The sequence below is a fragment of the Vidua macroura genome, chromosome 26, assembly GCF_024509145.1.
Source record: "Vidua macroura isolate BioBank_ID:100142 chromosome 26, ASM2450914v1, whole genome shotgun sequence".
Lineage (NCBI taxonomy): Eukaryota > Metazoa > Chordata > Aves > Passeriformes > Viduidae > Vidua > Vidua macroura.
In genome coordinates this window covers 5082500-5094878 of record NC_071596.1, presented here as the reverse complement: position 1 = coordinate 5094878, position 12379 = coordinate 5082500, and the positions used below count along the sequence as shown (strand labels likewise).

Sequence of the window (12379 nt, the reverse complement as noted above, 5' to 3'; positions counted from 1 at the left end):
CCATTCCCAGAAGAAACAGAAATGCTGAAATTCCTTGTGGAGATAGTGGCACACTGCTCTGGATTCCCTGATCCCAAACAATCCAATCCTGCTGCTCCCACCACAATTCTCTGCTTCCAGCACTAAAAATTCATTGTTTCTTTTGATACAACTTTGACCAAAATCTCTCTTTTTTTATTTCCCAAGAGTAAAAACCCCCTCTTGTATTCTTGAGTCACGTCCCTGCAGGCAAATCCAACAGGGAAAAATTCAAATTTCACTCACTGGGATGGAATTTTTCCAAAAATCTTTGGATTTGCAGGTGTGCAGGGCGAAGGGAACTGGAGCAGAGGTGGCCGGGTCCGGGGTCCCCTCGGATCTTTGAGACAATTTTGGAGCCTCTTGGTGGATTTTTCCCTCCTCCTGAGGACAAAAGGAGTAAAACAATCCCTGGAGTTGGGTTTCTTAACCCGGACAATTCCTAGCTCAGGGATGGCTGAGAAAAGCAATAAAAGGCGTCAAAATTTGGAGTAGGAGCTAATTTGAGGCAAATTTATCAAATTTTTACCTTCATCAGCTGAAGGGGTGATGTGGGGGTTCCCTGCAGGGCTGGAAATTCAACTTGCCTGGGGTTGCTCAGGAGAATCCAAGCTCCAGATTTCTCTGGAATTATCATTTTACCTTGGAATTGATGGTGGAAGTGCAAGGAACAAGCAAATTATTAATTAACATTTATTATTTAATAATGGTGTTTTAATATTTTTATTATATGTAGCATTATAATATAATATTTAAAATACAAAATATAAAATATAAAATATAGAATATGGAATATAAAATATAATATGTAATATGTATTATATTAAATATAAATTATAATATTAGATATATGATATATAATATTAGATATATGATATATTATATATGATATAGACATAATATATTATATATTATATAATATTTTGTAATATTAAATTATATGTTATATTATAATATTATATATTATATTGTATAATATATATTATACATTATAATATATATTATGCTTATATTATATTATATTATATAGAATACATTCTATAATATATTATATACTATACATATTTATATAGTATATATAATGTTATATATTACATATAATAATACATATAACATTATTTAATATACTTATATTTTATTCTTTTATTATTTAATATTTATTATTTAATAATATTATTTATCATGCATTAATATTTCCCCAAAGACTAAGAACAGTGGCAACACTGGAATCAAGACTGGAAAAGCTCATTTGCTGTATTCCCCTCCATAAATCCACCAGGTTCTACCTTAAACCTGATTTCTTTTCTTGCCTTCAATGTCTCCCCTGCAAAACCTCCAGAATCTCGACCCCCGAGAGTTCAAATTCCCCTAATTTGCAATTCATGTTTATTCATGAGCGGCTCGTTTTGCGCTTGGCCTCGGCCTGGAAAGAGCTTTGAAGAGAAAAATAACATTTTTATTTTTATTTCAGCTCAACGGACACAGCTGGGCTGAGGCAAAGGGGGTTTGAGGCCACAAACGTCTTCTTCAGGCCTGAAAGAGAAAAATTCAAACAAAACAAAACACAGGCCTGAATAAAAGTTAATGGTGTCAACATTACTGGAGGAAAAGTATTTTGAAAATAATGAGGATATGAATAAAGATGAAGGCAAAGGAGATGCCAGAACCCAAATGGTCTGGAGGATTTTATATTTTATTAATTGGGGAATATCTGAAAATATATATTAAATAGATAAATAAATAAATAAATAAATAAATAAATAAATAAATATTTTATATATTTAATATAAAATATATATAATACATTTATTAAATATAAAATATATTTATGTTTAATATATAAAATATATATTTATATATTTATTAAATATATAACTATATTTGATAAATCTATATATTTTTATATATTTTATGTATAAAATATATTAAAATATAATATATACAATAAATATTAAATATATATGTATATATGTGTGCATATATACGTGCATATATTTATATTTTTTAATCTATTTAGCATTTAATATTATATATTTTTAAAGTATATTTAATATTTAATAGTTAATATTTAATAATATTTAAACCCCATATATATATAGATAGATATATAGATATATAGATGTATATATAGATAGATATATATAGATATACAGATATATAGATATATAGATATATAGATATATATGTGTGTATATAATTTTTTTTTTCTTCAAAAACTGCCCTTGGAATCCTGGATATTTGGATTTTACGCTGTAAAAGCTGAAGACCCCCAGGCAAAAATGTCAAACAGGACCCCGAATCCCCAAATTTGGCCTCGCTGATTTTTTACCATCCCTTTACAACTCACTGCAGGAACCTTTAATGCTTTTAGCAGCCACATTTTAATCCTGCCACACCGTGGCTTTATAAAAAGGAAGAACAAGGTAAGATATTATTTAAAAATGCACTTTATAAACTTCCAAAAAATCTCGTTGAAAAGCCTGACATTGCTCAGAGATCCCCAATTAAGGAATATCTGGAATAATTCAAATTAAAGCACAGGTTCCACAAGGTGTAGAGTTAACTTACCTTAAAAAGCTTTATTTTATCTGAGTTAACAGGGGAGGAGGAGCTCTCTGCAGAGATAATAGTTTAGGAATTTGTGTCTATTTACAAAAAATAAACTGTTCAAAAAATTCCTCGCGACGAGACATTCCAGGAAGATTCACTCCACATTCCTTTCTCTGAACAGCTCGACTGAAAAGGAAAAAAAAAATTTAAAAAATTAAAATTTAATTCTTTTTTTTTTTTTTTTTTCCCTAGGAGTTTAGAGAAAAATTCCTTCCCCTTCCACTTTTGGATGAGTTTCAAATAATCAGATGGGAATTGGGGATTAAAGGAGGGGAGACAGCAAAGAAAAAAAATCACGACTTAATTATTTCCTCTGTGACTACCCGGGCTCCCGAGGGGATGGTGGCAGGGTGACATTTCCACCTGCCCCATGACTAATTTAGGAAAAGGGAGAGCTGGCCAAAAAAAAAAGTTATTTTTGGCCACCACGGCGACGGGGCCAGCGAGGGAGAGGGACAGGTGCAGAGCCAGAGTGTGACATGGGGGTGGGATGAGCCCCCCAAAAATGGGATATTGCAGGGTGGGCTGAAATTCCCCTAAAATGTGATGTTGTGGGGGGGAATTTCAATAAAAATGTGATTTTTGGGGGAGTTGAATGCTCCCTTCCCCCCCAAAAAAATGGAATTAGAGGGTTGGGACAGCACAAAGGGTGATTTGAAGGGTTGGATGAAACCCTCCTAAAATGGGGCACTGTGGGGTTGAACCCCCCAAAAAAATGAGACATTGAAGGGTGGGCTGAAAAGTCCCTAAAATGTGACACGCAGGGGTGGGCTAAGCCCCCCAAAATGTGACATTTTGGGGTTAAACCCCCCTAAAATGAAACACATGGGGGTGAAAGTCCCCTAAAATATGACATTGTCAGGTTGAAACTGCCCAAAAAAAAGCGACATTGGGGAGTTAAATCCTCCTAAAATGTGACATTGGGGGGTTAAAACTCCCCGAAAATGTGACAATATTGGGTTGAAACTGTCCAAAATGTGACACTGGGGGGTTGAACCCCCCCAAAAATGTGACACTGGGGGGTTGAACCCCCCCCGAAATGTAACATTGAGGGGTTTAACACCCCCAAAATATTACACTGAGGAGTTGAACCCCCGCGAAATGTGATCTTGAGGGGGTGAAACTTCCCCAAAATGGGATACTGGGGGGTTGAATCCCCCTCAAAATGCAACATTGAGGGGCTGAACCCCCCCAAAAAGTGACATAGAGGGGTTGAACCCCCCCAAAATGAGATATTGAGGGGGTGAAACTCCCTCAAAATGCGACACCGGGGGATTGATTCCCCCCAAAATGCGATATTGAAGGGTTGAACCCCTTAAAAAATGTGACATTTGCAGGGTTGAACCCCCCCAGGAGGTGCCACGGGAGGGTTTGACTGAATCCCCCCCCCAAAAAAAAGCGACATTGAGGGGTTAAACCCCCCCAAAATATGATATCGGGGGGTTGATTCCCCCCAAAATGTGACATCGGGGGGGTGAATCCCCCAAAAGGTGACATTGAGGGGTTGAATCCACCCAAAATATGACACTGGGGGGGTTGAACCCCCTAAAAATGTGACATTGGGGGTTGATTCCCCCCAAAATGTGGCACTGGGGGGTTGATTCCCCCCAAAATGTGAAACTGGGGCGTTGAACACCCCCGGGAGATGCCACGGGAGAGTTTGGCTGAATTCCCCCCTCAAAAAAGTGACACTGAGGGGTTAAACCCCCCACAAAAAAGTGACATTGAGGGGTTAAACCCCCCCAAAAAAGTGACATTGAGGGGTTAAACCCCCCCGCAAAAAAAGTGACATTGAGGGGTTAAACCCCCCCCCAAAAAGTGACATTGAGGGGTTAAACCCCCCCACAAAAAAAGTGACATTGAGGGGTTAAACCCCCCCCAAAAAAAGTGACATTGAGGGGTTAAACCCCCCCAAAAAAGTGACATTGAGGGGTTAAACCCCCCCATAAAAAGTGACATTGAGGGGTTAAATCCCCCCCAAAAAAGTGACATTGTGAGGTTAAACCCCCCCACAAAAAAAGTGACATTGAGGGGTTAAATCCCCCCCAAAAAAGTGACATTGTGAGGTTAAACCCCCCCCCAAAAAGTGACATTGAGGGGTTAAACCCCCCCACAAAAAAAGTGACATTGAGGGGTTAAACCCCCCCCAAAAAAAGTGACATTGAGGGGTTAAACCCCCCCAAAAAAGTGACATTGAGGGGTTAAACCCCCCCACAAAAAAAGTGACATTGAGGGGTTAAACCCCCCCAAAAAAGTGACATTGAGAGGTTAAACCCCCCCCCCAAAAAAAGTGACATTGAGGGGTTAAACCCCCCCCAAAAAAAGTGACATTGAGGAGTTAAACCCCCCCCCCCCCAAAAAAAAAAAAAAAGTGACATTGATTCTTGGCCGGACCTGCCCAAAACGTGACATCGCGCTCATGATGGTCACAGGGCTCCTCCGGGGCGGGGACACTGCCCTATAAATCCGCCCCAAAATCGCCTTTTCCTCAATGAACTATCGGGGAGGCAAGGGCAGAACCAGGGGAAAAAAAAAAAAAAATAAAAGAACAGGGACAGCGGAGGTTTTGTTCCGCTGAAAGTTTTTTTACCCTTCCCACTTTGGTTTTTTGTTTTTTTTTTTTTCCTCCTTCTCTCGCCGCATTCCGGCTCAAGAGGCGACTCGGCAAAATGAAATATATTATAGGTATCGGAGGGTAAGTGCCTGCTAAAATCTGGGATATTTTATGTTTTTCCCGGTTTAATTTTTGTGCGGGGGATGGGGGGGTTATTTATCTGGTTATCAAATAATATTCGGGATATAGGATTTGGGAGAGGATGCAGCTTGATTCGTGATGCTTAAATACAGCAGGGTGACATCCACTTTTATATATTTAATATATATTTTAACATATACTTTTAGATGTACCTTTTTTTATATATCCTTTTATATATTTTATAGGATTTAAAGGATGGATGCTGCTTCATCGGAGTTTTGCAGGGCAGCACATCCTTTCATACAGACTTATCTATATACACTTTATATCTATTTTATATACTTATTTGTGTACTATACATACTTATATATACAAATTTATACTCTCACACACGTCTATATATTTTTAGAGATACTTTTATCCACAGTTTTATATATCCTTTTATAGTTTGAACAGGAGGGATGCTGAGACGGCAAAAACACTCTCTCAAGTAAACTTAGCGGACAGAAAGACCAAAATAATTATTTTAACATTTTCTCTGAAAGACGAAGAGGGGGAAAATCCCGTTTCTAATAAAATGGGGTGGTGGTGTATAAAGGGCATTGATTTTAATTTTAAAAAAACAGGATTTACGGTGCGTTCGTGCTGGGACGGGGTGAGAGTGCGGCGGGAGAGTTCCGGAAATGGAACAGTGAAAGGGCAATACGGGTTTATTAGAATGATGATATATTAATCAAATGCGACCGAAGGATTTATACAGCCTCGCGATTTAAAAAAAAAAAAGGAGGAATAGGGAAGTTATTCAGGGCTTTCTGTGAGGGACCGGCCATGGCGGCCCCGCGCTCCCCTCAGGGGCCCGGGCTGTGAGGGGACCGGCCAAGGCGGGTCCGGGCTGTGAGGGGACCGGCCATGGCGGGTCCGGGCTGTGAGGGGACCGGCCATGGCGGGGCCGAGCTGTGAGGGACCAGCCATGGCGGGTTCGGGCTGTGAGGGACCGGCCATGGCGGGTTCGGGCTGTGAGGGACCGGCCATGGCGGCGCTCCCCTCAGGGGCCCGGGCTGTGAGGGACCGGCCATGGCGGGTCCGGGCTGTGAGGGACCGGCCATGGCGGCCCCGCGCGCGCGCGCGCTCTCCCCTCAGCGCCGCCGTTGCGCGCGCGCGGGAAGCGGCGCGGCCGTTACGCGCGGCCGAGCGCGCGCGCGGGGCGCTGGAGAAGGGGCGGGGACCGGGAGGGGCGGTCACGGCCAATCGGCAGCCGGGGGAAAGGCGGGGCTGGAGGTGGCTTCAGCCAATCAGCGGCCGGCGCTGGAGGGGCGGGAAATTCAAACGGGGAGGGGCGCGGGCGAGGTTGGGGACCCTCAGGATCCGTGCCCGGGTCCCCTCAGGGACTCCCGCTGCCGGGCGGGGTTTGGATCCTTCAGGGTCAGTGCCTGGGTCCCCTCAGGGGCTCCCGCTGCCGGGCGGGGTTCGGATCCCTCAGGATCCGTGCCCGGGTCCCCTCAGGGGCTCCCGCTGCCGGGCGGGGTTCGGATCCCTCAGGATCCGTGCCCGGGTCCCCTCAGGGGCTCGGGTCCCCTCAGGGGCTCCCGCTGCCGGGCGGGGTTCGGATCCCTCAGGATCCGTGCCCGGGTCCCCTCAGGGGCTCCCGCTGCCGGGCGGGGTTCGGATCCCTCAGGGTCAATGCCTGGGTCCACTCAGGGGCTCGGGTCCCTCAGGGTCAATGCCTGGGTCCACTCAGGGGCTCGGGTCCCTCAGGGTCAGTGCCTGGGTCCCCTCAGGGGCTCGGGTCCCCTCAGGGGCTCCCGCTGCCGGGGGGGTTGGGGACCCTCAGGGCTCGGCTCCTTCAGCGGTGTCTGTCCCACCGCGGGTCCCAGTGGCTCCCAGGCCGGTTCTAATGCGATTCTTCCACCTCTGTCTCGCCCCGCTCCGTGCAGGGTCACCAATGGTGGCAAAACCACCTTGACCAACAGGCTCGTCAAGGCGCTCCCCAACTGCTGCGTGGTCCATCAGGACGATTTCTTCAAGGTGAGTCTCCTCTTCCTTGCAGCGTTAATTGTACATGCAGGGCGAGTCTGTTTTGACAGCTTAGGAGCCACAGGTTTTCTGGTTTTGTGGGGGTTTTTATATATATATTTGATTTTTAAATGACTGGGCAGGTGGGGAGTTCCTGACATTTACAAATGCCACAGGAGCTTGGCATGACCCAGCTCAGAGCAGTCACAGCAAAACCACCTTTAAGTGTTAACAACAGATTTAAATTTAGCACTGATTTCAGGCAGAGGTTATTTATTGTGCTCTGCATGAATTATTTCCTCCAAATTGGGATTTCCCACGTTATTTTATTAAATTAAGAATGAGACTGCTAAATGATGCTTTAGGATTTAAGCACCTCTATGCTGGGTTAAATATGGAAAGAGGGTTTTATGGGGGAGCTTTGATAGATCTGCATCAGAACCCAGTTAAAATATTGCAGAGATTAATGCAGAAGACTTTCACTGCCTTCTGCCTGAGAGTGCAGAATGTTCCTAAACTCTGCACCATTTCATGGGCATGAGGATATCCCTGGACCCCACCCCACGTGGAAGTCCAAGAGATGCAGGAATGGACTTGGAGAAGTTGTGGGTCATCCCCAAAGTGCTCCAGCCCCAGCATTGTGTGCTCAGTCTGTGCTGCACAGATTGGATCACACAAAGGATCCTGCCCTTGGGGGAGGCATTCTGTTTGATTTTCCATAAAAATCAGTAACATCTCTTTTGAGTGAATGCCAACATGAGAAAAGCAAAGTGCTGCTATACCCACCTGCACTGTTATTAGAGGAGTCCAAATACCTATTCTTTAAGAAAAATGTACATTCTAGCACTTATTTTACTCTATCTGCACTTCAAAATTCCTGTGTGTTGATTTATAAACAACACCCTGTAGTATTTCACCAACTTACAAACAACGTATCGAGTGATTAACGTAAAAATCTTTATCCAAGGTGGTTTGAGTGAGCCAAGGGAACTTCCCAGAGCTGTTGGGGTTGGGGCAAGCTGGGAATGTGAATGTTCCTGCAGCCCCAGCTGGGGCTGTGGCTGGCAGTGCCCAGGGGTGGTTGTGTGTTGCAGTAGTGGCCAGGTGCTGATGGCATCGGAGGGAACTGATCCCGCTGAGGTTGCAGCAATGTTTTATTGCTCACTATATTTCAGCCACAAGATCAAATAGAAGTCGGGGAAGACGGCTTTAAACAATGGGATGGTAAGAGCAGTGTTCCCTATAGGATGCAGTAATGTATATTCTTTTCCTAAGTATTTCTTTTTTCGTTATTAAGACCTTTAACAGTAAATTTCCGTAATTGTAACTTTACCAAGCTCAATCTATTTTATACTTTCGAGCCCGTGCTGTTTGATGGTGTTTGATGGTGTCCCTTTTTCCCACCCACCCCCTTTCTCCTGACTAGTGTTGGATTCCTTGGATATGGAGGCAATGGTGAGCACAGTGCGGGCCTGGATTGAGAACCCAGTGAAGTTTGCCCGTTCGCACGGGGTGAATGTCACACCTGGCTCTAGAGAGCCAAGCTCCCAAGATACCCATATATTGGTCATTGAAGGCTTCCTGCTTTATAATTACAAGTAAGGTTTGGAGAACTCTTCATGGTTTGCCAGGGAAGATCCTTATATCCCTCGTGCCAGAGCTATAAAACTCCTTTTTACTAATTTCCCCTTCCTGCCTTGTTCTGAATTCTCACCCCGGAGAGTTTCCTGCTGAAAAATGTTCAATTAATTCCTAAATGTAGAAGTGAGGTGAATCTAAGGTTCTGATTTAGGGCACGGCCTTGAACTCCAGGGGAGTTTCAGAGCAGGTTTTTTGCTGGCAGAGGGGTGCAGGCTTCCCCTCATCCCCTCACCTTGGTGAGAACAAGGCAATAATCCATTCACTGCCTGGAATCTCTCCTGGAATTTAGGAACTGCTCTCTCCCGTGCTTGCTTAACACTGAGATTAGCGAGAGGAGCAAGCTGTGGCACAGACAACTCCCTGGATTTTTGTGGAGGACCATGGAATCCCAGAATGGTTTGGAAGGGACCTTAAAGCCCATCCAGCTCCAAGCCCCGTCCAGCCTGGCCTTGGTCACTTCCATGAACATAAGCTGAGGAGTTGCCCTGTCCCAGATTTTGCTGCAAACTGATTTTGGAATGATCTAGGAAGAGCCAGGGTTCCCAGCCCAGTGCCTGATCCTCCACAGGATCCCCTCTGATCCCCCTCAGGACCACTGGCAGGTGTTTGGGTGGGAAAAGTCCCTGCTTGGGCCATTCTGACCTTCAGAAAGAAGCTTTCCATGCTTTTGAGTTCAAAAGCCGTGAGGGAAGCACTTACCCTTGGGTTGTCTTCAACAGACACAAACCCCGTAGAGGCAGAGAGATTTTTGTGGTGTCTGGGGCGATTTCATGCTTTTTGCTGTCATTAAAAGTGAGATCTCCACGTTCTGTCCTTGTCCCCTCCCCAGACCTCTGATCGAGCTGTTCGACCTTCGCTACTACCTGGCAGTGCCCTACGACGAGTGCAAGAGGAGGAGGAGGTGAGAACATTCCTGGGTGTGCATCCACTCCTTCCCTCCTGTCCTTTCCGTTGCTCTTAGTCATGGAATCATGGAATGGTTGGGGTTGGAAGGACCTTAAAGGTCACCTCATCCCACCTTCCACCACCCCAGGCTGCTCCAGCCTGGCCTTGGACACTTCCAGGGATGGGCATTCACAGGTTCTGGGATGTGGTGGTGTCATGAATTGGATTAGAGTGGGAAATTTGACTAGAAGGGGAATTTCTGGCAGGAAATTTGACTAGAAGGGGAGGGAATTTGATGTGGTCAACTTGGGGTTGGAGAAGACCTCTGAGATGGAGTCCAGCCATGAACCCCTCACCACCCAAGTGCCACATCCATCATTTCCAAACACAGGCATGGAGAGACCCCACCACTGCCCTGAGCAGCCTGTGCTGATCCTTTCCAATCCTTTCCATGGGAATTTCTTTTCCTAACACCCAACCTAAAGCTCAGGAACTCCCTCCTGACATTCCTTTTCCATGCTGTTATTGCCAGTACTCGGAATTACACCGTGCCCGACCCCCCGGGCCTCTTCGACGGCCACGTCTGGCCCATGTACCTCAAACACAGGAAGGAGATGGAGGACTGTGGGGTGGATGTGGGTAAGTCTTCCCCAAACACTTCAAAATCCTTCAAATTGCCCAAATCCTTCAGCCTTGGTGTTGGAATTCAAGGAATTGGGTGATTTCATTCCCGGAAACTTCCACTGTGATGATGCACGGTGATATTTTTACTCCCAAGTTGTAATCCTGGCCTGCTTTGGATAAATACTGGCAGTTTTAGAGCTAAGAATTTATTCCCTTTGCTTTGTACTTTTAAAGACTCAGAGGGGACAAAAAAGTTAAAAAGAAAAAGAAGGGATTTATAATGGAATAAGGATTTCACAGGCCATTGTATTTTCAGGATGGTTTTGTTTTTCAGTTGTCCTTTGGGTCAATAAAATAGGAAACATTTAAAAACTAATCTCCCAAAATCTTATCCTGATGGGAAGCCCCAGCCTGACTCCCCCTTTCTTCTCCCAGTTTATTTAGACGGCCTGAAGTCCAGGGATGAACTCTACAACCAAGTCTTTGAAGATATTCACAACAAGCTCTTAAATTGCTCATAGGTGAGTAAAATCCAGAGGGTGGAACGTGAGGGATTGTGCTGGGAACAGCTTGGATCTCACTCTTTTTCCCTTCCTCCTCTCCAGGGTCTGGGAAGATCCAGAAGATCCGTGTACAGCGCGATGTAAATAATACTTGGAAGTGGGAATGGGAGGTTTTTTTGTGTGAACTCCTCTCCCACTGCCCTTTGGCAAGTCCCTTCTGTATATAATTGAAAACTGAGGATAACTTATTCCCACCACGTGGACAGGATTGGCCTCGGTGGGGTTTATTTTTTAATTATTTTATATTCCACTGGCTTACAGAGAAGTTGCAAAGAGCATTTTTATAGCAGAGCAAGTAGAGCTGGGCTGGGAAAACAAGAGAGCTCCTGCAGACAGAAAGGCTTCGTGCAAGGCTTGTTTGTAACATCACCAATTCAGTAAAAATCTACTTCAGTCTCCTTCTGAGGTCCTGATTTAATTCATCACTCAGCTTTATTGCAATAAAAATGGGTGTGAAGCTCATCCAAAACACAGCAACAGCCTCTTTTTCCTGGGTGTTTGAAACTCCAGCCCTGGGAGGCTTCAGAGCTCCTTCCAAGTGTCACTGATGGGTTTGGGTGCTCACATAAACCCCAGCCAGGTGGGAATGGCTCAGTTTGTGAATTTAAATCCATGAGGTGAACTGGGGGGATTTCTCAGGGAATGAGTAATGAAAACTGTGCTTCCCTAGGAACCATTCCAGGCATTAAAGCTAAAACATCACCCGAATTTCAGTTACTGCCCACACAAAACCTGGGGGATGAGCACTGGCAGCTCTCAGGCACTGAAATAACTTGGCTGGGGGGTCCCTTCCCAAGATTGTGGGGCCTGAATTAGAAACAGCATTGTGGAAAAGCAGCTGCTTTTAATTAATTAATTTTAGTTAATCACTCAAAAACCCACCAAGGCGGGGGGGAGCTTGCAGCAGCCAGAGGGGAGCCAGATCCATCTCCTCATCCTGGTCCCACTCCCATGATTTTCCAGTTGTCCTGGGCAGGGATGCCATGGGCAGAAAGAGCTCTGGCTCCTGGGGACACCCACCCTGCTCTGATGACACCGTTCCCCGGGCAGGGACACCCTGCTGTCACCTGTCACCCTGGTTCCTACACGGAGCATTCCCCACAGCTCAGCTCTGGCAGGAACAGAAGATCCCAGGGGATGCAGCCGTGGTTTCCATGGGCTTTCCCCGTGCCTGCACGAGTTGGTTTAAGCTGTGCAAAAGCATTTGGGGTTTGTGAAGACTTATAAGGGAAAAGCCCTCGCTCCCAACCTCCTGCCAAACTCTGGGAAGCAGAAATGGGAGCCTAAAAAAGGCATTTTGGTGTCTCTGTGCACAGAGAAGGAAACGTCA

General features: G+C 45.1%; 1 protein-coding gene and 1 long non-coding RNA gene across 2 annotated transcripts; one reads left to right on the top strand and one right to left on the bottom strand.

Annotated features, from left to right (window-relative positions):
- Nucleotides 1-1503: 1503 nt before the first annotated feature.
- LOC128819421 (uncharacterized) lies at nt 1504-6082 on the bottom strand. The gene is made up of 3 exons (XR_008440701.1): nt 5717-6082; nt 2587-2754; nt 1504-1551 (listed from the first exon to the last, which is right to left on the bottom strand). It is a non-coding gene; the product is annotated as an uncharacterized LOC128819421 (long non-coding RNA).
- Nucleotides 5145-11447, top strand: NMRK2 (nicotinamide riboside kinase 2). The gene is made up of 8 exons (XM_053999561.1): nt 5145-5323; nt 7258-7348; nt 8512-8560; nt 8763-8934; nt 9807-9878; nt 10395-10501; nt 10922-11007; nt 11092-11447. Exons 1-7 carry the CDS (start codon nt 5298-5300, stop codon nt 11005-11007), a joined length of 603 nt encoding a protein of 200 aa, XP_053855536.1. The 5' UTR covers nt 5145-5297; the 3' UTR covers nt 11092-11447.
- Nucleotides 11448-12379: the final 932 nt, after the last annotated feature.